This window comes from Pinus tabuliformis, chromosome 8, assembly GCF_031772625.1.
Source record: "Pinus tabuliformis cultivar Carrire ecotype Pingquan chromosome 8, CPIR1, whole genome shotgun sequence".
NCBI lineage: Eukaryota > Viridiplantae > Streptophyta > Pinopsida > Pinales > Pinaceae > Pinus > Pinus tabuliformis.
The window spans coordinates 1,557,979,410-1,558,006,814 of record NC_142294.1 but is presented as its reverse complement, the minus strand read 5'-3'; the positions used below and the strand labels follow the sequence as shown (position 1 = coordinate 1,558,006,814).

At 38.1% G+C, this 27,405-nt stretch overlaps 1 protein-coding gene across 1 annotated transcript in view; it reads left to right on the top strand.

Moving 5' to 3' along the window:
* LOC149241908 (RNA polymerase II C-terminal domain phosphatase-like 4) overlaps positions 1-26,853 on the top strand; it is a 29,551-nt gene extending 2,698 nt beyond the window's left edge. The window contains exons 2-8 of the mRNA XM_089374070.1: positions 6,948-7,036; positions 7,187-7,329; positions 7,603-7,801; positions 20,791-21,086; positions 21,859-22,047; positions 26,029-26,082; positions 26,254-26,853. Coding sequence (XP_089230196.1) covers positions 6,948-7,036; positions 7,187-7,329; positions 7,603-7,801; positions 20,791-21,086; positions 21,859-22,047; positions 26,029-26,082; positions 26,254-26,634 — 1,351 coding nt within the window. The 3' untranslated portion in view covers positions 26,635-26,853. The remainder of the gene's footprint in view (positions 1-6,947; positions 7,037-7,186; positions 7,330-7,602; positions 7,802-20,790; positions 21,087-21,858; positions 22,048-26,028; positions 26,083-26,253) is intronic.
* The last annotated feature ends 552 nt before the right edge of the window (positions 26,854-27,405 follow it).

Genomic DNA, 27,405 nt, shown 5'->3' with positions numbered 1-27,405 from the left:
CTAGAAAGTACCAAACTAGATGGAAAAGTATGTAATGGTCCATTTCGTATCATACCTCCCCATTTAGAGAGACTTTTGGTCCCCAAAAACTTTTATTGAAGGAAATTTTTTCTATACCTTCTCTTTGGAGTACCGTTTGCCCTTGCATGGAAGCTGTCCTTTCAAGCCAACATGCCATAGTTGTATCTTTTGCTAACTCTGCTTGAGCTCCTGGTGCTAAGTATGCTATGGTAGGTAAGACTTGCTCATCACTTTTTTGGACCAACATGGAAGCCTCATAGAATTTCAGATTCACCACATTTTAGCAAATGCACATCTATAGGAGTAGACGGATTTTGTAGGCATTATCACCCACCTTCTCCAACACTTTAAAAGGACCATATGCAGAGACTTGATATTCCTACTAGGAGGACCTTGTAACCTTTATTTAGATGTAACCAAACTCTGTCTCTTACTTTAAATATGTATATTGATAACGTCGGGCCTTGTAATTTTACTGTGACTTCTTCAATGTCTCTTGTACTTGCAAATGAATATGTTTGATCTTGTCAAACAGATTTTTCAGCCTTCAATGCTTCTCTTGCCATGTCTTCCCTCACTCCTCTTGGATGTCCATATACAATATCTAAGGGCTAAGTTGGCAAATAGCCAAAGGAAGTTTCAAGAGGGAACTTACCAGTAGAAGTATGGACTACTTTGTCACAAGAGTGCCAAATATAAATCAATTTTTCATCCCAGGCCTTGGATGCTTATGGCTTTATCCCCTCAAAAGCTAAATGAATATCTTTTTCACAACTTTTATTTGCTTATCTATCAACGGTTGGAAAGTTGTGGATCTCTTCAACTTACCAGTGGAAGTATGGACTACTTTGTCACAAGAGTGCCAAATATAAATCAAATTTTCATCCCAGGTCCTTGGATACTTATGGCTTTATCCCCTCAAAAGCTAAATGAAAATCTTTTTTCACAACTTTTATTTGCTCATCTATTGATGGTTGGAAAGTTGTGGATCTCTTCAACTTGTTGCCTATCTTCTCCCATAATGTGGTCTAAAAGGCATCGAGAAATTTAGTATCTCGTTTGAGATGACGCTCCTTGGTATCCCAAAGTGCACCTAGACCTCTTCAAAGAACATGTTGCTACATTTTTCCCTTGATGATCTTCTTACAAGGCATGAGAATGCACATCTTGCTAAACTTATCAACTACTGCCAATAGATAGTTATGTCCCTTTATTGTTCTTGTCAACAACTCACAAGGAGTTACTCTTTTAGGTCTAGTAGGTATAGGTAGGGGATGGCATAAACCTTGCTTTTTGTTATTGGACTCGCTAGTATAACAAAGTATTCCTCCCCTAATAAATTGAGCTAAAGCTTCTTGCATTCTAGGCCAATACACATACCTTTGTAAGTTGGCTATTATCTTCCTAGCACACCAAAATGCCCTTCAACTTTGGAAGTGTGAGCCTATTTGATAAGCGGAAATCTTTGTTTATGTGTCTTTGTATGCATCACGGGTGAAAGGATCCATGTGCATAAGAGTTTCCAAAGTCGTGATCTTGGATGTGGGTGGCTTTGAAAGCATGTTTTCCAACTTAATGATGTTGCCTTTATTATTTTTGATGATTATATGAAATTGCTGTAAAACCCCATCTGTTTATAGTGTTTGGTTTTTTGAAGCTTACTTTGGGATTTCAAGTAATGTAGTGACAGGGGATTTATGGATGATGGTCTTGGTGCCCATTAGGCAATGCTTCCACTTCTTAATAGCTTAAACCTGAGCATATAGTTCCTTGTCATATGTAGGATGGTTTAGGAATCCACCATGAAATATTTCAGAATGATAGCATATTGACTTACCTCCCTGCATCAATAATGCTTCCATACATATATAATTGCTTTTGTTTCCACTTTGAAAGGCTTCTGCAAATTAGGCAATTCAAGGATTGATGCTTCATTGATCTTTGTTTCAGCTCATCAAAAGCTTTTTACTGACTCTTTTCCTATTAGAAACTCTTGCCGTTGGTCATTATAACATGGAATGGTGCAACCACAGTTGAAAATGATGCTATAAACTTCCATAGGTGTTGTGCTGCCCCATTAAGCTCCTAACTTTAGTGACATTAGTAGTAGGTTACTGAAGGTTGCCATAGTTGATGCTTTTTTAGAGTCTCTAACACTTGCATGAGACGTGAGATATGCTCTTACCATGTAGAGCTATAAACCAATATATCATCTACGTATACTATTACAAAATAATCTAGAAAGGAACACAACACATCATTCATCAAACATGTAATCGTAGTTGGTTTTTTAAATAAACCAAAAGGCATTACTAGCTATTCATATAGACCATGCCTTGTCTTGAGAGTAGATTTCCAACTGTGTTCAGTCCTTACTTGTGCTTGGTGTAATTTTGATTTGAGATCCAACTTGGTGAGGTACTTGGCATGCTGCAATTTATGTAGTGAGTCATTGAACTGGGTAGATGATATTTATTCTTGAAAGTGATCTTATTCAAAGCTCTGTATTCGATACAAATTCCCTAAGTCTCATACTTCCTGAGTATTATGATGATACTTGACCCACAAGATGAGGTGCTTGGTCAAATTACTCCCTATTCCAATCGCTGCTGCAATTGTTTCTTCACTTCATCTACTTCTAGGATGGATTGTTTATACAACCCAATTTTTGGCAATGGGAAGTCAGGCAAACGGCTGTATCTTGTGCTCCACTTCTCTCTTAGGTGCATTACATAAGTAAAAAAACATTACTAGCTATTCATACAGGCCTTGCCTTGTATTGAAGGTAGTCTTTTAGGTGTCTTCGTACTTAACTTTTACTTGTTATCTTGAATTGAGATCCCATTTGGTGAAGTACTTGGCATTACATAATTGATTTAGCAAGTTATCGATGTTGGGAAGAGGATAGTTATTTTTGAGAGTGGTTTTATTCAAAGCTTTGTAGTCAATACACATTCCTTAAGTCCCATCCTTCTTGGGTATTATGATGATAAATGACCCACAAGGTAAGGTGCCTAGTCAAATTATTCCCTGCTCCAATAGTTGCTGCAATTGTTTCTTCGTTTCATTTGCTTCCAGGATGGACTGTTTATACAACCCTATGTTTGACAGTGCAGAGTCAGACAACAACTATATCTTGTGCTCCACCTCCCTCTTAGGCTTCTTTAACACTTCTTTGTACACCTACGAAAACTCCCCCAACTGATGTTTCTACTCTTTGGTACACCACCCTTCCAAGATGCCTTTACTTTTACCAATTCATCTTTTGGCTGATTTTCTCTTAAGAAGAATAATGCAAACCTCCTACCGAAATTGATTAATTTCTTGGTTTGGTTAGTACTTGCTAGAGAGATCTTGGATTTATCTGTGTGCATTGTTCTAGTGATACTAGTTGGCCCTCCTCACGAAGATTGCATCCCTCATGTACATGTAGGGGCTTCCAAACACTTCGCCACACACATCAAGTGTTACTGCATCTCCCTCCACCTTATGAATACAGTTTGCACTTATAGAAAATTTGATCTTACATTGCTTGGTGACACTAAGCTTTGCATGCTTAATTATTCATCCCAATGGATATGGGTGATGATGGTTATGAATTTCTAAATCCAAGCTTGTTGATCAGATTTTTTTTACTCCGAGGTTTGCTTGTGAACCAAAAGGAAATAAAGCATCCACCTTTGTCTTCTTGACTCGGATACAATATGGGAGAATTGTTGTTGCCTTCTATGGGAGAGTTGTCGTTGCCTTCTCTTCCTTGGGGTGGAGGCTACTTTGACTCACCTCCTACATTGTATTGTAGTCAAGCTTGTCATCTACATATGAGCTACTCTCTACCTTCTTGCTTGAATCCACACTAGCATGTTCTTCTTCTTGACATCCTTCTTGCGGTTCCTTGGATTCAACTCTAGATTCAGCTTCCAACACTTATCTTTGGTGTGACCATCATTATTACAATGATTGTAGTGGTTTTTTGGATCCTTGCATTGATGTGCTGTTGCCGTTGCCCTCTTATCCTTTCTTCCCACTTCTTCTTCCCCTCCTTGGAGGCATCTTGGTGTCTTTTTACTTGCAACCAGTTTATTGTTCTTTATTCTTATACTTGAGGAGTACATGCAAGTTCTTCGGTGATATACCCAACATAATGACCATTTTTCTGAACTCGGTGGTGTACTCTTGCACACTCGGCCTTTTCTTATCCTGAAAGTAATGCCAGCGGATCCATTTGTCCTCTCTGTACCCAATATGGTAGAATTGTGACTTAATGAGGGTTTTTAAAACACTTTGCAATTAGTTATTGAGGGGATCACTCTCTAGACTAAGTGCTTCTGTGTGACTTTCCCACCAAATTTGGGCATGTCCTCTAACTTTAGTTGGGAAAATGAAATCTTTTGCTCTTCTCTAGTGTTAGATCACTGAAATGAATTTCTAACTGTTGCAACTATTGATTCAAGTTAACATCATCAATCTCATCTTGGTAAGGTTTGATGTCCACTCTTGCTGAAATGAACTTCTAACTGTTGCAACTATTGATTCAAGTTAACATCATCAATCTCATCTTGGTAAGGTTTGATGTCCACTTTTGCTTCTACTTTAAACAAAGATTGTGAATAAGTGATGGCATTGGGATTTGGTCTCCCTTTCTCTAGCTCTTTTTTGGATAGCTTTTTTGGATCACATAATGATGCTATTCAGTAGGAGCTAATAAATCAGAGGAAATATATGAGAGATTTTATATGTGTATGAAATGACACAAAGACCTATTTGTTTCTGCAATATCCATAGTATTACATCGAATGATATTCAAAACTACAATTGCCCTTAAAATCCCCTAAAAATTCTCCATAAACAACTAAATCAGGTTTGAGGCACAGCCCATTGGTGACCGAAATATCATAGAAACATTTTGGTATTGGATGGAAATATTTTCCTTGACCCCAGCAACCCAACCAGTTACTACCTAGCAGATTCCTTGCACTAATTTTTATTTTTTATGCAAATCTACTGAATAAAAGATAACTGGGATCTTAACAATTAAACAGTGGAAGCAAAAACGGTTTACCAATCTTGCATTCACATGGAGATTACTTCCTTTCAAATCAATTCTTCGTTTAAATAACTTCAGAAACTACAAGGTCCCCTTCCAGGGAAAAAGATCCAACGAGGGAAAATACATACAACAAGAACCTGGAAATAATCCAGCTGATAAAATCCTTGATCTGTCCTTCAATCTGCTGGTTGATTTGGATCTGTCTCTCTTGCTGGCCTGTGCACTCTTCCTTGGACCCTGCACACTTGATTGGAAGTCTTTCTCCCACCCAATCACTGTGATCTCACTCTCACTATGTCTTGTGCTCAAGATGTGTTTCTCCCCCCTTAGCTTAGGCTTCCTTTTATAAGTTTGGATTATTGAATGAATTCACAACCTCAATCTCCAAAGTGATTGACGGTTGAGATGAGATCTCGACATCACTTGAGATCTACGGTTGAGGTTCATCCAATTCACTGATGCAACTAACCTTTGCATTTTATTAGATTAACTCACCTTATCTTATAAAAGTCAATTACTTTAATTATTAATTGCTAAGGTTAAGGGTAAATTAGGTGACTTCCACTTATACCTGTGCAAAAGTACCTGCCTGAGCTACAAACATCAATAGGAAATGTCTCAGATTGTGGGAATGTTCTTTGGGCCAGATGAAACATGTTGCAATGCAATTCCATTTAACAGATTAAAGCTCTAAAACATGCCACTCTGCATTCTATCACCATTTTCTTTCAGAAATATTGCCTAAGATACTGATTTTTCCTTATACACATTTACAGTGGCTTATGTAATTGAAAACACTGTGGGAAACCTTAAGCATGCATCCAGGTTTATGAAGTATAAAATTGACTGTTCAGTCCAACTTTGGCTTATTAAGTTATTTATATACTTGCCTGTACAATGGCGAGTCCTAAGACGTCATAATTTGCAATCATTAGAAATTTCTATACCTAAATCTGACAGAAATCTATACCAACATTTGTATGTGCAGATAGAATGTGCGTTAGCAGCCACATGCTAAATAAATGGTAAATAATTGTATTCCAATATCTATTAGATTGCAGAAGATCAAGGACCTTGCAGTTTGTCAGTAAATTTAGCAAAGTGGGCAAAGAGATTAATAATTTGGAATTGGCATGACATGGGAAATTACCAAAATGCGTTGCCAAAGAATTTCCTTAGTTTTTGGGCTATTTCCTTTTGTCCAAACAGGAGATCGAGGTTGGGAGTTTATAATCACATAAAGAGGGTAGGTTTATCATCGAAGGTTAACAGCAAGTGGTGGAAAACTCCCTTTGCTACTCTGTATTCATGAAAATTGAAATGATTGTAGCTCCGCAATTTCACTTTTGAACAGAAAAACAGATGCCATAACATCGCTAGTTGGTTGATCCAATCGAAAATAAGAATTGGTACTTATTTTTCACTGCGGAAATCTGCCAACAGATAACATCTACAATTCATTCTTGTCAGGCCACACTATTCTTCTACCAGGAGGCCATATTTTCGCAGGAGTGAAATAACTAGATAATTCTGAGTTTGACATTTCGTTTTCCCTACTTTAGATGCATAGTTTATATCCAGGAGATATTGTAAGATGGCGGTATATAAGCAAGAAACATTGCTATTGCATCATTGGTAATGTCCTGATGATAGAAGAAATGGTGGTTGTGCCTTTCCCATGCATCATTGCATTCACCTTCTTAATAGAAAATGGAGATAATGCCAGATTGTGGCCAATGTAAATGTTGAAATCAAGCTCAAATATCATTGTAGTAATATCTAAGCAATGAACTGCATGCTGAGATTTGTTGGCAATAAATTTAACTTTTGGAAGTCTTCTAATTCATTTTGGGAATTTGTGTTTGGATATTGTTAGAAGCAAAAGGCGAAGATTATGTGAAGAGAAAGGGATTGAACATGAGGAAAGAAGAGAGGTACAAATATCAATGAAGCAAGACCTCGAAGGTATCTGGATTCTGGAAAAGACCTTCAAACTGCATCTTTAAGGCTCATTGAAAACTTGAAAAGGTTTATATTAGGAGCCCTGTCACAAATACTATTGATTGTGAATGTAAACTTTTAACTATTTTTGCATGCATTGCATTTCTTTTGCAGTTAATATACAAGCATCTAGTAGTAGTCAAGAATGCCCTCCACATCCAGGATTTATGTGGGGAGTTTGCATTCGCTGTGGCATGATGAAGCAAAATTCTGAGTCTAATGATCAAACTGGTGTTGCCCTCAAATATATTCACAAGGTATGATTTCTAAAACGCCATTCGTAAATATAATTCTTGTTTTATTGCCTTCAATGATGAGGCATTTAATCTCTCCTTTCATATTAGTTTACAGAGATGATTACATTTGCAGATTGTGCAACTAGGTTAAGATTTTACTTCAAGGAAAATTTGTTTCTTCAGTACAGGCTACGCTTATTTTTCTGTGGAAAGTTTAACTTGATACTACTGTAAGTAACATCAATAATTCTTTGAGGAGAAAAAGTGACATGTACAAATGTACAAATGTTTTAGGATTTCGAACTTGCAGATACAGAAATCGAACGGTTACGTGAAAGTGATCTGAAGAAATTGTTACCAAGGCAGAAATTATATTTAGTACTGGATTTGGATCACACATTGCTGAATTCTGCTCGATTTGTTGATATTCTTCCTGAAGAGGAGGCGTACATCACGTCAACATACCTAACAGGAGTATTGAATCCTGGTTCAGGTATAATAACTACTTGCACATGGTTGTAAATGTTATTTAGTTGTTGAATTGATTTGTTTTTCAGTTGCGGTGACCTATCAATTAATCTTACTAGGAAGTGTCTTTCTAAACAGTGAGTTATCAAGAGAGGACTGAATAAGGACAAGTCAGGATTTGGCTCTTGTTGCTAGGGAGATTCTTGCTTATACAAGTGTCATTGAAGATGGGAAATAATACTTTAGTGTCTTATTTGCTTCAAATGCACAATATGTAATGTGTGTTTATTTACAAATTACACGTCAGATGCTATGATTCACAATTATAGATCCTTGCCATTTGCAAGATAATTTTGATGAGCTTGTTTTTGTCAGGTTGCTATCAAGGTAAAATTAACCTTAATTTGATCTGGAATTCAGTCGATCCAATGAAGTCTGCCATGTACACTCACTGTTTGGCTGCTTTCAAGTATTAACTATACCTGAGCCTAATTAAACTAAATTTGGTCCAAGTACCATGCAAGTTGTCTATTGTTGAGGCGTGTTGGTGTTGTGCATTTAGCAGCAAATTCTGACAAGATTAGTTGGTCCTCCTTGTGGTTCTGCTTTTTGATCATGTTCAATTTTCTAATTCATGATAGCATATATGCACTAAAATATTTTATCCTAGAGCTGAAAATGAAACATTAGGAACAGCTAATTCAACACTTCAGATTTTCGAAAGCTAAAAGCATAGGAGAATAGATCAATAGTGTAGGACTTTTCATATCAGAATTTGAGATAAATATGGTGAGTGATGGAGTGCAAACAAGAGAAATAATAAATCTGAAAATAACAACTAACAAGCTAGAAAATCTGTAGCGGTAATCCCATAAATTCTTATTAACACTGAGAATGATTGCATGACTACTTGCTTGCTGATGCGCCTTCCATCTTTTTCTGTAGAAAAATGTTGAAGAATAGAGAAGTGTAATTCCCACAAGTAATGCTCCCACATGTGCAAAGATTAGGTAGACACATGCCAACACAGGTCAAGCAGACCTCTCTATGTGGTGGTCACATGTCAAATTTCAACACATGCCAAGCACACTCCTCAAGTAATGCGCCCCACCTGTGCCAAGCATACTTCCAACATGCCAAGCACACTTCTCCATGTGGTGGCGACACTCCAACACATGCCAAGCACATTCCATGTGATGAACACAGGCCAACACAACCAATTGTTCAACTCATTATTTAAATGCAAATAACTCACTGATGACTAGGCATTAGTCAACCCGTCAACTCCGGTCTATAAATAAAGCTGCTAAACAAGAAAATCCTGACAAATAGGAAATGACAGAAACTGACTGTTAATGGAGAATAGGCTCAGAAGAACAGAAGAACTAACAGATGATTATTGTTTCTCATTTTCATTTAAACTTTAGAAAGACCCTATGGCGGTGATCTGGAATTGTCATCAGCTTTTAAATTGCACATGATGAACTTTCTTTTGTGGGAAATGGCATGTCATAGAGATATGTGACCTCATTGTATCTGTAAAATCCCTTTTTCTAATACCTGAGTTTTGTAATATAATTAAAGGATGATAATGCTAGAGGGCCAGCATGGATATCTTGCAAAAACTGTTCGATGTAAATATTCTACTAATTAAATTATAAAATGCTGAAGCTAAAGAGGACCAGCCTATACAGATTCCGATGTCTGAAAGGATAGCTTAAGGAAGCCCGTGAGGGGGATTGGGACGTTTCCTATCTTTCCTGAAATTAATGTTTCTGACCAACTGCCAAGCAGTTATGAGAGAAACGGGAGAGGAGGTATCGGATTGCCCAAGCCTGGGTTATGTACCATACAGCAGAGTCCCAGTTGATTCTGCAGCCCAAAAAGGGACCCTTAACCTCATATTTGAGGTAGCGTTCATGAGGAGAGTGTAGCCATTGTAGCCATTGGTACCAATTGGAGGTCGAGCATTGGGGAGAATATGAGTGAATGTGGGTGTCAATCCTTGTGAACCCCTCATGTGCCATAGAATAGTAGCGACTTGTGAAGCCAACATGAGCAGGCCACTGGTAAGCCTGTGTTTGGAAATTGGACAGCAGAAGTTGCGAAAGAGTGACTCAGGCAGAGGGAGTCAAAACAATCCCCTGGGTCATGTTAGGCCTGTGAGGGAGTCCATTTTTGAATTGTATTAGTTGAGGACTTAGACTTGAGTCTGGTGGACCAAGAGGAACTTGACTATTTGGTTATGTTATGCACGCGAAGCACTGAAGAGAGGGAGAATCATTGAGGGATCATAGGAAGCAATGAAAGGATTCCCTTTTTGTGTTGTGCAAGCCTTCAGATGATGTTTTCCTTGATTTGTGGCTTGTCTCAGTCCTATTAAGATCAAATAGAATTCGATGAACCTAAGATGCTGGAGGATACCATTTGGAAGGCTAAATACTGTTATGACTAGTCGAAGCATAAGTCTGGATTTCAGACAAAATGGAAAAAGAAGGAAAAGACCAATTTCAGAAAGAAGGAATCAAGATCCTTACGTTACTAGTAGGCTAGGAAAAGTGTCAAGTTTGGCATACTAGCTAAGAGTGAATTCGAGTAGATTTTTTTTTGCTCCAAGTGGGAATAAGCCAATTCGACCAACAAAGGATGAGACTGAATAACCGAGGAAAAAGCTGTTGAAGAGCTTTTGTTAAGAGACTACCCACATTGACAGGAAGATAGCAGAAAGGTGTACAATGTCCAAGAGGCTACTGCCATCAACGATGTGGCCCAAAGTGTACCCCGATTCTATGTGGTCGTGGAAAACAGGCAAGCAGACCACCAAGCCTCAATGGCGGAGATGGAAGGTATACTTGCCAACCATCTTGTTTCAATTTTAATTGATCCCAATTCTAATCCTAGTTATGACACTCCACAAGTTGTTAAAGCCAGTGTTTTACAAAGAAAATAACATTCGAAGTTTGTCTAGTCTAGTTAGCCACTAGGACCAAAAGGAAGACTGATTTTGTCGAATCATGCCAGTTTGAGTTGAGTGGCCTGCTTACACAAGCCACTTTCAATCTAAGTAACATGACACGTCATCCCCCCACCCCTTGTGTCATATTTCGCATGTTGGACACGACACATGGGTGACATGTGTCCAACAGGAGTTTGACTCATGTCTTGTTTGCAAGACATGAGTTTGGTGTCAGAGATGAGCCCTACTGGTGTCCCAAAATTTGGACGTGTCTAGTGAAAAAAGCATCTTAAAATTGATTTATTGCCTCATTCTAAGCAATTCAGTCACAAGTTTGGGAGTACAACTAAGGGTGATTAAGCAATGTTAAAGTGGATTTGTCCAAGCCCTACTAATGCTATGCGATTAATGGTAATGTTAAATTTTTAAATCTTCTAAATCTGGATAGAACCCTGCACTAGGCTCATCCATGTACACAACCTGAGGGTCTTCTATTAGAGAAATGACAACATTGAGTCTTCTCTTCATGCCACCTCTATATTTTTTTGATTATTTATTACCCACACCTCCATTGAAAAGATCCACATGTTTAGGGATTCTCCTACTGCATTCTGAAAATTGCATGACATGACACGTCATCCCCCCACCTCCTATGGCATATTTCGCGTGTTGGACACGACACATGGGTGACATGTGTCCAATAGGAGTTTGACTCATGTCTTGTTTGCAAGACATGAGTTTGGTGTCAGACATGAGCCCTACTAGTTTCCCGAAATTTGGATGTGTCTAGTGAAAAAAGCATCTTAAAATTGATTTATTGCCTCATTCTCAGCAATTCAGTCACAACTCTGGGAGTACAACTAAGGGTGATTAAGCAATGTTAAAGTGGATTTGTCCAAGCCCTACTAATGCTATGCGATTAATGGTAATGTTAAATTTTTAAATCTGGATTGAACCCTGCACTGGGCTCATCCATGTACACAACCTGAGGGTCTTCTATTAGAGAAATGACAACATTGAGTCTTCTCTTCATGGCCACCTCTATTTTTTTTTTGATTATTTATTTCCCACACCTCCATTGAAGAGATTCACGTGTTTAGGGATTCTCCTATTGCATTCAGAAAATTGCTTCCTCTACAATTGTGTACGTTTTCATCTCTCCCTTAGGCTTATTTTAAAATTTTATTAAGCCAAGGTCCCTAACCTTAATCTCATAAGTGATCAACAACTAGGATCAAATCTTAAGCCTCACTTGAGATCAACAGTTGAGATTATATAAAAGTAACTTAAATAATTTTATTATTTATCCTTAGAACTTTGGCCTTAAAAGTCCACAATAATTAATTAGATTAATTTATTGTACTTTTTCTAAGTGAACTTTAAAGAAAGAAATCATAATATCACTTACACCACCAAGCAAGCACCTAAAGAGGCAATCAAATATCTTCTACATGCTAAGAGGCCTATGTAGAAGATCTTCTGAAGCTACAAAAACTTCAACAATTATACATGCCCTCATAAGTTTTGTTTTGTAGCAAACCACCAAGAAACAAAAGAGCATACAAATATGAACGAAGAGTGCTTTGTCCTTGGCAATCAAATTTGGCTCCAATATGCCCAAAAATAGCAATAAATTAACAAAGGTAGGCAGTTGAGAAGGCAGTTGGGTAGCTTGTAGGTCAAATAAATATATGTGATCAAATGTTGAAAAGGGAAGATGTAATTCACTGGTGACTACCTTTCCACGTTGTTGTCACACTTACAGAGAATGAAGATGCCTCTTTGGCAATCTTCTCATTTTAAAATGTTTTGCTTTGTAATGGCTGACATGTGAACTCAAATATATCGGGTTACCATATTTTTTATTCTTGCCTTATTGACAATTTTCTTGTGTATATTTTGTTATGAGACTACTAGGTCGACTCATATAGCGTTGAAAAGAAAAATTTACAGACTGCGTTTAAGTTTTTGCCATAAAAGAATTTAAGGTAACCCTGTTGATTAGTTGAGGGAATTTCAGTGAGAAATTAAGATAAGATAATTTTATCAATGTTCTACGGTCTACCAGATGACCACAAATAGGTTAAATGGATTGCTAAGTACATTAGTGTGGAATACAAAGCAAGAGTGCAAAGGCAACTACTCTAAAAAAGAAATAAAAACAACAAATTAAAAGGATCTAAATTATGCTATACTAGATAGGAATTTGTATTCTAGTATAACAAAATGAGAGAGTAGATTGTTGATGTAAAAGCTTGCGAGTGTTACTGAGAACCCTAGAATAATTCCTCCAGAAGGAAGAGGGGATGGTATATTTTGTGAGGGGTGTTGATCAACCACCCTCGATGCTCCCACTTCTAGCATTTGAGGTTGAAGATAAGAAAATAATGACATATCACTAATTGAAGGATTTGGATGAGTTGGAATATTTGGTTCAAGATATGTCTTGTTGCATGAATAAGGTAAAGTCCCTTCTTTGCTGCGGTCTTGTTGATTTTTCTACAATCAACACAGTAGAAACCAATTTTCTAATCTGATAATTACTTCTAATGATCTTCAATTAATTCTTCTTATGCCATTGATATCATTAAGCAATTATACACAAAAATCTCAACAGTAATGCAATGAAAACAATAGAAAGAATAAGATCATAAAGGGACAACCTTGCACTATAAAGACAACAAGTTTTTCTTGGAAAACCCAAACTTGGGAGAAAACCCAACAACTCTTCTTGTAGGAGAAATTCTTCTTCAACAAGGTTTACAATAAAATGTCTAGAAATCTGTGCCAAAAACCAAGTCCAAACTTTAGCCATTTCATCCTTTTTTTAGCTCCCACGAGTGTCTTCTATATAAGAGAGATGATGAGTGAGTGAGACAAATGAAGTGTCACATCATTTGTATATATACAAGTCAAATGGGTGCATTTACCCAAGGGACACCCGACACACCCTTTCATGTTGGGGTCGACTTGCCCCTTTTGAGTCTACATGAAACCCGAAAATAAAATATATTTTATTTTAATTTCCATAAATTTTCTAGGTCGACTTAGGAGGCCTCTTGGCATGCAAAAATACCTCTAATGCTAACACACAAATCAACACTCTCTCTTAGAGAGGGAGGTATTCTCCTTAGTTGCAACAGATTTTCCTTTAGCTAAAATATCTCCTGAAGAAAATTTTATGAGCTTGTCATGTTGATGCATGTCTATAGATAACTCCATCCTTGAGGGGGCAATGTGACTCTCATATGGAAGCATCTAGGGCTTTTGGCCAAAGTCCTTTATGGCTCCTTAGGCAAATGTATCAATCTCCTTTAGTCATGATCCAACCAAGTTCTTCTGGCATCCAAGTTCTTCTAGCTTCTTACGAGAGAATTTGCCTTTGGACCATTCACCTCTTTGGTCAAAGTCCTTTATGACTTAGCCAGGTCTTTTTGGCTTCAAAGGTGAATTGCATCTATCTCCTTTGATCAACGTAGCCGAGTTTTTCTGGCCGCCAAGTCCTTTTGGCCAAGGAGAAGATCTGTCCAATCCTATAATTTTAGTGGGACGTTCACTTCTTGTCAAACTATGCGAGTCCTTATGGCAGCCAAGTCCTTTTGTCTTCAGAGGGGAATGTATCCTATAATTTTCCCTTGTAATTGCTTTGGGACATTCACCTTTCTGGTCAAAGTCCTATATGAACTAGCCAAGTCCTTTTGGCTTCAACAGTGAATGTATTCATTTTCTCTTGGTCAAAGTCCTTTATGATCCATCCAAAGTTCTTTATGGCTTTAGGAGATGGTCAGCCCAATCCTGCAAAGACCTCATCATTCCTTTCCAATGAGGGAGACATTCAACATCATACTAAGCTTTTCTTTGAAGTATGTCCCCAATTTGCTTATCTGTGGATATGTACTGGAGCTCTCTTACTCCTGTCTATATCATCTCTTGGATGAAGTGGTCTGACCATGTCCTTCTGGCTTCTGAAGCAAGTCTTCCTATGGTAGTCCTGGCTGCTCCCTTTGTTGCAGAAGCAAATTCTCTTGCCATTGCTGCTCCCTTTGTCATGTGAGTAAGTCCTTCTGCCACTACTACTCCCTTCGTCACGTGAGTAAGTCCTTCTGCCACTGCTGCTCCCTCTTACTAGGAGAACCCTCTTGTCATAAGTCTTGCTTTGTTTTTCCTGATGTTGTCAGAATCTTGGCAACCTTCAAGATATGCCTGCAAACCTCATTAAGGATGCCATGGAAGAAACAATATAACCAAACAAATACAAAAGACAAGAGGCTGATCGAGGAATACAAATAATAATAATAATCTAGGGAGAAAAATATAAGTACTTATCTCTTGATTAAGAGGGAAACTGCTAAGTGTTGTAGGGAATTGTCAACTCTCCCTTTGTCGCAGAAGCAAATTCTCTTGCCATTGCTGCTCCCTTTGTCATGTGAGCAAGTCCTTCTGCCACTACTACTCCCTTTGTTACGTGAGCAAGTCCTTCTGCCACTGCTGCTCCCTCTTACTAGGAGAACCCTCTTGTCATAAGTCTTGCTTTGTTTTTCCTGATGTTGCCAGAATCTTGGCAACCTTCAAGATATGCCTGCAAACCTCATTAAAGACACCATGGAAGAAACAATATACCCAAGCAAATACAAAAGACAAGAGGCTGATCGAGGAATACAAATAATAATAATAATCTAGGGAGAAAAATATAAGTACTTATCTCTTGATTAAGAGGGAAACTGCTAAGTGTTGTAGGGAATTGTCAACTCTCTCTTGATTCTTGTCTCCTAGCAGAAATCATGAACCAAAACTTCACATTTCTTTGTATAAGATTGTGCTAGAACAATTTAAAACAAGATACCACTTGATTTTGGCATCCTTGACCATCCCTTTGCTAAGTTTTGAAACAGGCTTAGCCTTTGTTACATATGTATATATGTATATATTTGTGGCCTTCAAACGGTGCCAGGGTTTACCATCAGAGCTGCAAGTTAGACAAAAGTTGCCATAGAACCATTGGCCATATCTGATGTTTCACACCTCCTCTGCCAATTTTAATTAGTCATGCATGGCCAACTGCTAGATGTCTGCCATATATGTATGGCCAACTGTCAAACTAAAGTCAAAGCTCTGTTACAAGATGTTGTAATGAGCTATGCTATATATATATATATACATATATACATATATATATAGTTGGACATCGCCATCTAACCATAAGAATAAGAATTCGTTTAACAGACTTTTGGAACCCCACAATACCGTAGGTTACAATCAAGCATTTACGATGAAACCATCAGCCTATTGCGTTCGAATTGATTCAGAACAATGGTCAAAGGGCCTCTGCACTCGCAAACAATTCACGCACACACACACATATGTCAGAATTCAGAACCCAAACATCAAAAGTGTATAAGTGTATGGGATCATGCAATGGCTTTGGCCGGAATACAATCATTTGCATTAGCTCAGAGATAACAACGTGGAGGTGTTAATGCACACCATTTTCACCATTACTCAACCAATGATCATGCACAAGAGCAATCAAGTCACACTTGTGGAACGAAACACATCACAGATTTGGCTCATTGCATACATACAGTCTATTTATGCACTTGTGTTTGCTTAGAGACAAAAAATCAACCCACAACGCATTGTCCAAGAAGTTGAGAAATGTAACTAGTATTGGTCTTCACAGTTGTATTTGAGTCATGATTTTGTCAAAAGAAAAGAAAAAGAAAATTATTTGTAAAAGAAAAATTATTTATGAGTATGGGTTTCATGCTTTATTTATTTTGTTTCTAGGTCAAAGCACCCATTGTGTGCTTCTAGGATTTGTGTGATGAGACTTAGTCCTTATTAACATTTAATTGATCCTACTTGGGCTTCTTATGTCATGAAAGAAAATTTATTTATGTAATTGGTCATGTAAACCCTCCTCCACCAATTCAACCTGCTCGTCATCAAGTCATCAAATGTATCTTTGTACTACTCTTGTGACTCTCTGGAACCTTCTGTGTAGTGAAATTCAAGAGCTCCAACAGCGAAGCCCTTGCCTTCTCCAGCCTCGAAGCACATGCCGAAATCTTGGGCTTTGTCCTAAGCAAAGGCACATCTTTACTTGTAAAAGTCACCAGCGGATTCCACCCCACATTCACATACTTGAAAACGTAAATCCTTGAGCCTGTGCTGCCCGCATCGATGGTGAAATCAAATGCCCTGAGTATCACCCACTAATTTCCCCAGTCAGAGGCAGCCTGCTTAAAATTTAAAGAAGAGGGATGCAATAATGAATATAAGTGAGGCGGGAGCTGGATCCTGTGCTGCGGGACAAAGATGGAGGAAGCTGCGTGTGGCTGTAGCTTTGGAAAGTCCATTGCTTTTGCAATTGACTGCAGGGAGTTGGAATTCAAGGCTCTCTGCCCTCTCAAGTGAAGTCATCCAATGAAAGTGATGCTCGGAAGAGAGCAAATTGCAACAAGACCCTAGATGTGAGAGAGACTGGCTTCACTCTCATTTGGACCATTTAAAAAAATTAAAATGGGAATATTCTTAAAAATATTTTGAAATTGAGTTTCATAACTTTTTTAGAAATGTTAAGGCTCACAGGCAGCAACTTATTTTCCTCTCACACCCAGTGGTAGTCCTTGTTTTGATTGGCATTCCTTTCTTTCAAACATCATGATGGTTGTGACCCACTAGAGATAGTGGTTTAATTGATCATCTTTTGTATCACTTGCTATTTTTCTGCACTTCCACTATTATTTAATAGACACTTAGCTGGTTGCCTGTTTTCAGGAGCGATGCTTTTCTGATAATGTTATGTCCATTCGTTAAATCTTTCAAGGGTGGAAAATCACACGATGACTGATTTTTGTATGAAGGTGATCTTTTACCAGCATTTGACAGTGATTGGAGTCCTTAAAAAGTAATTTTTGTTCTTCATATGGGGGAGTGTATTGCCTGTTTTTGTGAGTGCCATTTGATGTTCTTTTTGGACTAACAGTGGTCCTATGATGTCTAGACTCTAGAGTGATCTGATTCACATTCTTTTATTTTGTGGCAGTGGTTTATTTCCTCCCTGCTGTGTTTCTCTTGCATCAATGTCTGTGACTTGCGGGATTAACTTGTGATCTAAGAAACTTTGGCCCAGGGGCATCTAAGCCATCAAAATGACCTGGGGATTGCACCCTGCCTGGACCTCTCCAACACTTAACATGGTTGAATTTTTTTGAGTGTCTCCTTCCAACTACTGCAAGTTTGGAACCTTGGCTGCTTTACAGATGAAACCCTCAAAATCCAATTGTGTTAGTGAGATTTGACTTTTTTATAAGGACATGGTGGTGTGTTTTGATTCACTTATGTTTGCACGGGTCATGAGACCATTGATATAATCTCTCAAGGTGTCCTTATGGCTTCTAGGATAAGTGGCCCTCACGAGAATTGAATGTTACCCATCGGTGAAAAAACTTGCTTTTCACCATTGGATCCAACCCCTTTGGTCATTCTTATTGTTGTTGCTGTTATTATTGTTGTTATTGTTATTATTATTATTTTCCATTCTTGCTATTATTGTAGCTGAATGAAATGAAATGGATAGAAAACTAAAAAATATGAGTTCGGGAAGGAGGATGAATTTAAAATTAATGGAAAAGATGAGGAAAGAACAAATTTGCAGTGGAATGGGTACCAGAGAAGTTGCTTTAACATCACTTGTTACTAGTAGTATGGGTCACTTGTTATCTGTGTTGAAATTTGGTACCGGAGGACAGGTGGTTCCTTAAGGCTTTGATCTTTGACCTAGGGAAAAGTGTCCAAAAGAATTTAATTTTTTCTCGTAAAGTGACTTTATAATTTTTATAAAGTCAAATCTAATTTAAAAGTGACTTTAAGTAATAAAGTTACTAAAGTCTAATTATAAAGTGACTTTAATAAAGTCAATGTAAAATTAGAAAGGAAAAGTGATTTTGGACATAAATGACTAAGTGGGTTTTTATTAAAGTGGGGTGAATTAAAAAAATAGAAAGTGAGATTTAAATGAGCATTTAATCTCAGCCCTAGATCTCAATCTATTTCAGCCATTGGATTTAGGGATTCCCCAAAAGCCACTTAGGGTAAGATTAAAGGAGGGAAAGGAGGAAAAGGTCATTCATTCTTTCATGAGCAGATTGAGAGGAGAGTAAGGTAGATTTCTGGACAGTGAGGAGAAGGAGGCAGCAACTTGGCACACATTCCAAGGCAGCGTTTCAGCAAGTCCGTACAGCTGAGTTAGCACACAGTGAAAGGCAGACTTTGGGCACGATTTTCTAGAAAGGCCGTACAACAGTTTTGGTTCAGATTCCAAGGAGACCGTACAGCAAGTTAGCACAGAAATCGAGGAGCAGAAAATTTGAAGTTTGCTGGCACGTTTTTCAAGGGAGGCCGTACAGTAAGTGGCTGTACCTTGGCATGCTTTTCTAGGCAGAAATCCATACAGCTGTACTGCTGTTTTTCTGCACAGAAATCGAGGAAACCATACAGCAGCATTTATGGCAGCCTGCATGCTTTTTAGGTAGTCCATACAGCAGCATTTTAAGGCTGAAATTTGGGCACAAAAATCGAGGAGGCCGTACAACATTTATTGCTGTTCTGTTTTGCTGTTTGCAAGTTTTTCCAGTTGGCTGTGAGGCACGGAAAACGAGATAAGTTGTAAAAGTTTGCTTGCTGATTTTTCGCTGAATATTTTTCTCAATATTTTTCTCACTGTAAAATCATTTTCCAGAATTAAGAAAGAGCTTTCGAACTGGTTTAGCTTTCGAACTGGTTTTCCCCAAGAGTTGTAGGGGGTTTTTCCAGGGTCACCTTGACAAAAAATCACTGTGTTTAAATGTGTTGAATGACTGTTTGTATGTGCTGATATTTATTTCTGCATTTTCCAGCATTCTCTAATATTTCCAGAATTTGTGTTTTCAGTAAAATTTATTTTCCAGTTGTTGAATGTATGGATATGGGAAATGGCATTTAACTATTTTGGAGAAATAAGGTGAAACTGAAAACCGGGGTGGAAAATAAGAAATTTCTACAATCTGAAGTTGTATAGCACTGGTCCTAGAATAAGTACCTGTATGAGGATTTTGTAACCACTATGTTGGCCCAGAGGGATGATCCATATGTCAGTTCATGGTCCAATTCACTTTTATAAACACGCATATAAAGTTTATAGAAATGCTACAATTTTTTCACAAATTCGTTTATAACATCACAAGGTTGTGCACACTTAACATTTGCAACTGGATCCTATCAGATCTGTCCTCTGGTCCATTTTAGGTATCCGGATCCATTCCAATAATGGATCTGGGGACATTCTGGTACAAGTATTGTAGGGGATGAGGAGGAGCAGTGCAGCTATCAATATGCTGCTTGGACAGAGGATGTGACCAATGGGCCATACTTTATTACCCACACACAACTAATTATTTGATAGTGAAGTGGTGGGTGTTTACAAGAAGTTTAGAATGTGGGTCATAGCTAGCAGATTATTTTGGGACTGAAAGTGTGTCCACAAGTCAATATATGATCACCCCTAAGCTTGGTGGTGTTATCTCCTCCTAGTTGTCATTCTTTAATGATGTTTCTGTTACATGTTTTGCGGAGGGTTTTCTCTGAGCAAAATATTGCAAGAGAAAGGATCCAGCCTTAGCCCAACAATTATCTACATGTGATGGGTGTTGCTAAAATTTACATCCTGTAGGTAAAGCCATTACGAATGTTGTAGGACCATGCAATGTTGCAAACATATATTTTCCTGCACATTTTTTAGGAAGAACATGCATAGGAAATAAATGCGCACATAATGTGTTTAGACTCTATACCGTGAGTTTGTCCAGAATCTGCATGCCTCTTACTTTATATTTAGTTATTCAGTCTTGTTTTGGGGATGTAGGTCTCTTGTATGCTGTCTTGCAGTTTCTCTTCTCAGTTGTTTAGAGGGATATCTTGTGAAATTCGTGCATATCCTTTTCAGCTTACTATTTCTTTTGTTTGTGTAAATATTTGATTAGAATTCTGTTTGTAATATTCCTTTACTTTTTCAACAGAAGTTGGGGACACCAGCAGGAGCTTGTACAGATTGATGTCCTTGCAAATGTGGACGAAACTTAGGCCTTTCGTGCACAAGTTTTTGGAAGAGGCAAATGAGATGTATGAGATGTATGTCTATACAATGGGGGAGCGTGGTTATGCTTTGAAAATGGCAAAACTTCTTGATCCCACAGGAAAATATTTTGGCACTAGAGTCATTTCACAGGGGGACAGTACCCACAGACATCAAAAAAACCTGGATGTGGTACTGGGAGCAGAGTCAGCAGTTGTGATTCTTGATGATACAGAGAATGTGAGTAATAAATCCTCACTTAATTTGCCGATGGATATGTCTGGGTCTTGTCACTTACATGAATTCAATATTTGCATGGCAAGTTATTTTGTATTAGCTTTTGTCTCCAAATATGTATACGGCATCTCTGCTTTGTCTGTTTGCTTTTCACATTTTGGCTCAGAAATAGAGTGGTAACTGGTTTTACATATTCAAAAATTGTCTTGTGTTATTTTCTGAATTTCTTGCAAGCACCAAAGTTTCACAAAACTGTAGAAGAGAGAATTTGCTATTGGTACAAATGTTGAAAACATAAGCTCCAGAGGGCAAAACTGAAGCAGTTAATATCTGGGATTTTAGTATATTATGAAGAAATGCCATTTAAGTGGTTGTTAGGTCCTCGTATGTTGAAACCATGATTCAAATTGCTGATAAAGAATGAAACATCGTACCAAGTACTGGAAATGAATACACTCGTGTTCAGTGCTCAATTAGAGTGATATAAAATGAATCTTGGTGTGTGGTGCTTATGTTATCTTTAACTATGTCAAACCATCAATTTTAACCATGATACAGTTGACAGTTCACTGTCTTCATGATTAAGTTATTTGGTTGGTTTGATTTTGAATGGGTTCTGACTCTAATTCTTTCTATTCATTAGTATCTTCATTGCTGCATGCAACATTTGTGACTCATTAACAAGGAATGGTCCGAATTGGTTTGACAGGTATGTGATATGTAATTTTGTATACAATTTCTTTGGACATTAATTTTAATGCTCTAATGAGTGCAGGTATGGCCAAGGCACAGATCAAATCTGATGGTGATGGAAAGATACCATTTCTTTAGCTCAAGTTGTCGACAATATAATATCCAAGGTCAATCATTTACACAGGCAATGAGGGATGAAACAGAGATGGAGGGCACTCTTGCCAGCATGCTACGTGCACTGCGTTCTGTGCATCAGATATTTTTTGATGAGGTCAGTGGTCATGAACACACTGCAATTTCTATCCAATCATGAGACCAATTCTTGCCATTATTTCTTTCGTGTGACTTTCTTCATAGAGACACATGGGCCTATCCCATGATGGCCATCTTTCTTCATGTATTGTATATAATGCAAATACTTGTGTAGTTTTACCATCTAGTTCATTCTTCGAAAATTTAATAGCCATTATTTTTCTTTTAAAAAGTTGAGGATTGCAAGTGCTTAAGTTGATCCTGGTTAGCAAGAACAAAATACCAAGAAAATTGTCTTCACAATCATGTGGCATCTATATACTACAAGCCTACAAGGCTAATCATGATGCACTAAAATATCAAGTTTCAATGATTCCCTCTACCCCTTTTATGGGCAAAGGTCATTGCTGTCATTCTTCCTCTAGAAGCAGTAGGTGGAGCCTGAAGTGGAAGGTGAAACTCTTGGGGAAAATGTTGAAGATGAAGTGGGATGTCTTCTGCCTCTTCCCCTAGTTGGCAGTCTTTGTGGAGGTGGTCATGGTAGCAGTGGCTCTATCTCTGGCACACTCTCAAATTCAATATCCTCCCCCTGCTCTAAATCTGTCTCTCCTACATGTAGTATCCTCCTCCTCCTCCTCCTCCTCCTCCTCATCCTCTTGCTCCAACCACTCAGGTGCCTCCTCCATGAGAGGCTTCTCGGTCTCCACCCTCCATGGACTCTTGGCGTCAAGTGCCTCCAATGAAAAGGCCTCTGTATCAGAGACTTTGTTGATCTGCCTGACCCATAACCTGAGATTGTAGTAGACATGTACCATGTCATTGAGGCGGTGGGCATCTAAATTGCACGAGGAACATTTTGTGATTAATCATTAGAGGAATCATTCAATCAAGATTCAGGATGATGTCCTACATATGCCATAAATTAAATTTAATTTGAAAATTTCTAAGTTTCTAACCTGTTGCACTTCTTGGAGTGTATCTTTTCAAAGACACTCCAATTGTGCTCACACCCTGAAGAGCTGCAAGTTTGACTTAGCACTCGAATGGCAAGTTTTTGCAACTCTGGGACTCTTCTACCATAGTTTGCCCACCAAACATCTACAACAAATAAATGGAAAGGATTCAAATTTCCAAGGAAAGACAATGACTTATATTTCAATTTTCCATTAAGTAACAAATGTCAAAATTTCAAATAGAATCATAGATAGTCATAGAAAGGAAACACATTGAAATTTGAAAGTGGAAATTGAAATAAATTTTACTTGTAGCTTACCTGGCATCCTTGTGGTCCTGTCTTGGATAGCCATATCATACCCAAATGTCCCAGAACTCAACTTATATACCTCAAGTTGTTTGGAAATCTCGTTGAAGTCAACACCATCCTCTGAATACATTGGTAAAATCCATCCATAACCTCTGCATCAAACCTAAATCCACATGCATAAGAGAATGCAGGGTTGAGGTAGAGCCTTGCTGCATGAATCAAACGATGGAGAGTGTTGTTCCATCGCTCATCAATCACACCCCATATCTCATCTCATCTAGTGAATCCCTCTTCCCCCTTGTCCTCATAGTATCGATGGATAGCTTCCTTGGCCCTATCCATGGCCTCATACAAGTAGCCCATTGTGGGCTTCTCACCATCAACCAAGCGAAGAACCTTTACTAAAGGTTCACTGATAGCACACAACTCCTCCACTCCCATCCAAAAACTCTGGTTGTGTCTCACAAGTTGGGCTATGGCTTGCCCATCCACTTTAGTGCTATAGACACAAGCATTCCACTCATCTGAGAGAAACATCCTCTGCAACTCCAACATCGAATTGTAGAGAGATTGAAGAGAAATGAAGCTAGTTGCAAAACATGTGATAGCAGGACAGACCAACTCCTTTCCCCCTGTGAACTGTCTCATGAGTGTTAGAACAAATGTATGATTGTAAATATATTTTGTAACACTCCTAGCCGACTCAACAATTTCCTTGATCCAAGGAATTTTTCCCATGTCCTCTAGCATCAAATCAATGCAATGGGCAGCACAAGGAGTCCAATATAAGGTTTGATACCTCTCCATGAGCAACTTGCCAGCAGCAACATAGTTAGCAGCATTGTTTGTAATGACTTGGACAACATACTGCGGACCTATCTCTTGAATGAAGTTATCCAATAACTCACATAATAACTGTGCATCTTTAACATATGCAGATGCATCAATAGATTTGATAAACATTGTCCCCCTTGGGACAATTAACCAAGAAATTCAGAATGGACCTGCCCTTCCCATCTATCCAACCATCTGACATAATAGTGCATCCTGTGATCTCCCATGATTCTTTCAACTCAGCCAATCTCCTTGTGCAATCAGCCTTTTCCCCTTGAAGGAGATGCCCTCTCAAGTCATTATAAGAAGGGCCCTTGTAGCCTGGACCAACAATGGTAGCAACTTCAAACATGGAATGGTAGAATGGGTTGTTCTTGGCAATGTTGAATGGTATGTCACTCCATAGAAAGCATTTCGCCACAATTTTGTCAGCCTCTTCCTTCTCCTTCGATTTCACCATTGATCGAATAGAAGGTTGCCCCCTAGGCATGGATCTTGGCACAAAGAAAGGTGAGGACGCTGAGGGGCCAGGCATTGTAGAAGGTGAGCCCAAGGATTGGCTTTCCCCCACTCCTGAGAAGCTTGTGGATCTATTTGCAAGCTCAAGCCTTGCTTCTTCCTTTTGATCTCTCTTCTTATGCATTTGAAAAATGGATTGGTTTGCAATATGGATAATTTCTGGGGTGGCTGCTGGGAAAATCTCCACTTCATTCCCTGGTATTCTGGCAAGGTGGTATTTCAAACGGCTGATTCCACCAAACATTTCCATACCACATAGCTTGCAATTCAACCTCATTCTATTATGACCCTCATAGGGTAGACCATACTCCCAGATTGGATCCAATGGCTTTGGCATTTTGATTCTTGAAATGTGTAGAGTTTGTAGACTCTAGAGTCTAGAGCACTGATTCAATTTGTAAATCTATGGGACAAAAAAATGAGAAGAACTTAGAATTACAAATTCACAAAATTGAAAAACCATGAAAAATGTTCCAATTAAAATACCCTAGCTACATAAATATTAAATCCTTCATTCAAAGAGAAAAAAGAAGTATATCTAATGAACAAAGAAAAACAAAGAAAATGGAGAATTTTTTACATACCTGGAAATGTGGAAATGGTATATTGGAGTAGATACCCACTCTACAAATACTCAGCTAATGGCAAAAAATACTATGGAAATCCCTTTGTTAGCTGGTTATAGTCACGTCACAAGGTTGCTATACCTCTCAGATCACAATCCCAGCAAGCAAAAAACCGAAATGAGCAAAAAAAATCAGACCCGGACGTTTTAAAACGAAATTTGGCGCAGCAAGGCGATAATTTCATTTGACTAGCGATAAATATGGAAATTTTCACGATAATTTCAAATCCGCCAATTTATCGCGATAAATACTGCTGATAATATTGGCGAGGTGGGTTTCGGCAATAATATCATGATAATTCCAATATTATCGCAATGTGTGCAATACTGCCATGGACAAATTGCTTGAATTTTTTGTATGTAGTTGATCTACAACCTGGAAATTAGTTAGTTTGGAAAAGTTTCAGAAATATGTTTGCTTTTGTCTAACTTCTGTGAATTGTTTCAACCAATACCAATGGAAAATTTCACCTAGTCACTTGTCTATCTATTTGGGTTGTTGCCTGGTTAGGACAGTTTTATGTTTCATTTGTTCTTGAAATTCAAGCTGGCACTTTTCTCTCTGGCATGCAATGTTTCTACTTTTTTCTTCTTCAAGATTATTCAGTAAAAACAGCATTATGAATAGAACATATTTAATAACATTTTGTGGAAGAACTGAAGGAATCCCAAGAGTTCAAAATTCTCATAGATATAAGTATTAATGGATTTTACTAGAATTGCCTACTGCTCTTTTACTCATAGCCTTGTTTCTACAGAATAATGATAAAGATATTGCTCGATCGGGCTTCAATAGCAGAGATGTAAGACAGGTATGCCAATACCAATGTTTTTATATTTTATTGACAGCTCTTGAGATTAATTGTTACTTTAGCTTCTTGTGTAGGAGTATTGGCAGTGATAACAGGGAAAAAAATTTGGTGGAGCTCATTGTTCTGTGAAGGGAAATTGGTTTAACGATTCATTTTTTCCTTAAAGTGCAGGTCATAAAAGCTGTGCGTTTGAAAGTTCTTGAAGGTTGCAAAATTGTCTTCAGTCGGATCTTCCCAATGGATTATCCTGCTGAGAAACATCATCTTTGGCGTACGGCTGAAGAATTAGGAGCAACATGTTCTACCGCATTAGATGAATCTGTAACTCATGTTGTTGCTCTAGATTTAGGAACTGATAAAGCACGCTGGGCTGTGCAGCATAAACGTTATTTGGTTCACCCTCACTGGCTTGAAGCAGCAGGCTACTTGTGGCAAAGGCAAGTTGAAGAAAAATTCTCCATCACTGCTAAGAAAAATAGTTCAATATCAACTTTTGTTGAATCTATTCCAGTGTTGCCTTGGGAAGATGCAGAGAAGGAAGAGGATTCCTGATGTTGCTGTCGAAACATTCAAAGTTGATTGGAGTAGCATCTAACAGGGATTCCATAGTGGGCTGATTGTAGTAGAAGCATTGTATTTGGTTAGTACTAACAAACAATTGAGTGCATTCAGAGGTATTGTCGTAACATCCGAGATGAGTGCGTCGATAAATTTCCAATCATTTCCATATTTTCTCTAGAATCTAAGCTTCTTAATACTACGATTACCCTATCTCTTGTTTCAGGCTTCTTAAAACATGGGAGGGGAAAGAATTTGGTTTAGATAGATACCATATTAAGATGGGGGTGCCAAGTAAGAAAATTACTGTAGGAGTTGAAAAAATGTATGTATTCTACAGTGGAAAACAAGTAGGTTGAAGCCTGAAGTCCCACATCACTTTAACATCTCACGTTGCAAACTGAACTAAGAAAATTGTTGATACAAGTGTTCATCAAATTGATAGGATTTTGCATGATTCAGATTGACATATAGTCCTGCTTAACGTCTATTTTAGGGTGGTTGTTGGGAGGAAAGGTCAAATTTCCCCAGATGGGAATGGCAGAGTCTCAGACTAGATTTCCTAGCAGAAAATTATTCTGGTAAGAAACCATGCCATCAAAAAATATGTGGAATGAAGGTAAAAACTACGATTTCTTTTCTTACAAAGCCGGCAGCAGTTTTGCAAACAATATATAAATGGACAGATAATGCGCAAACAATAACTAAAACAACCTTTCTATTTATGAACTGTTATATGGCATATTATCAATTATTTCAAACTTG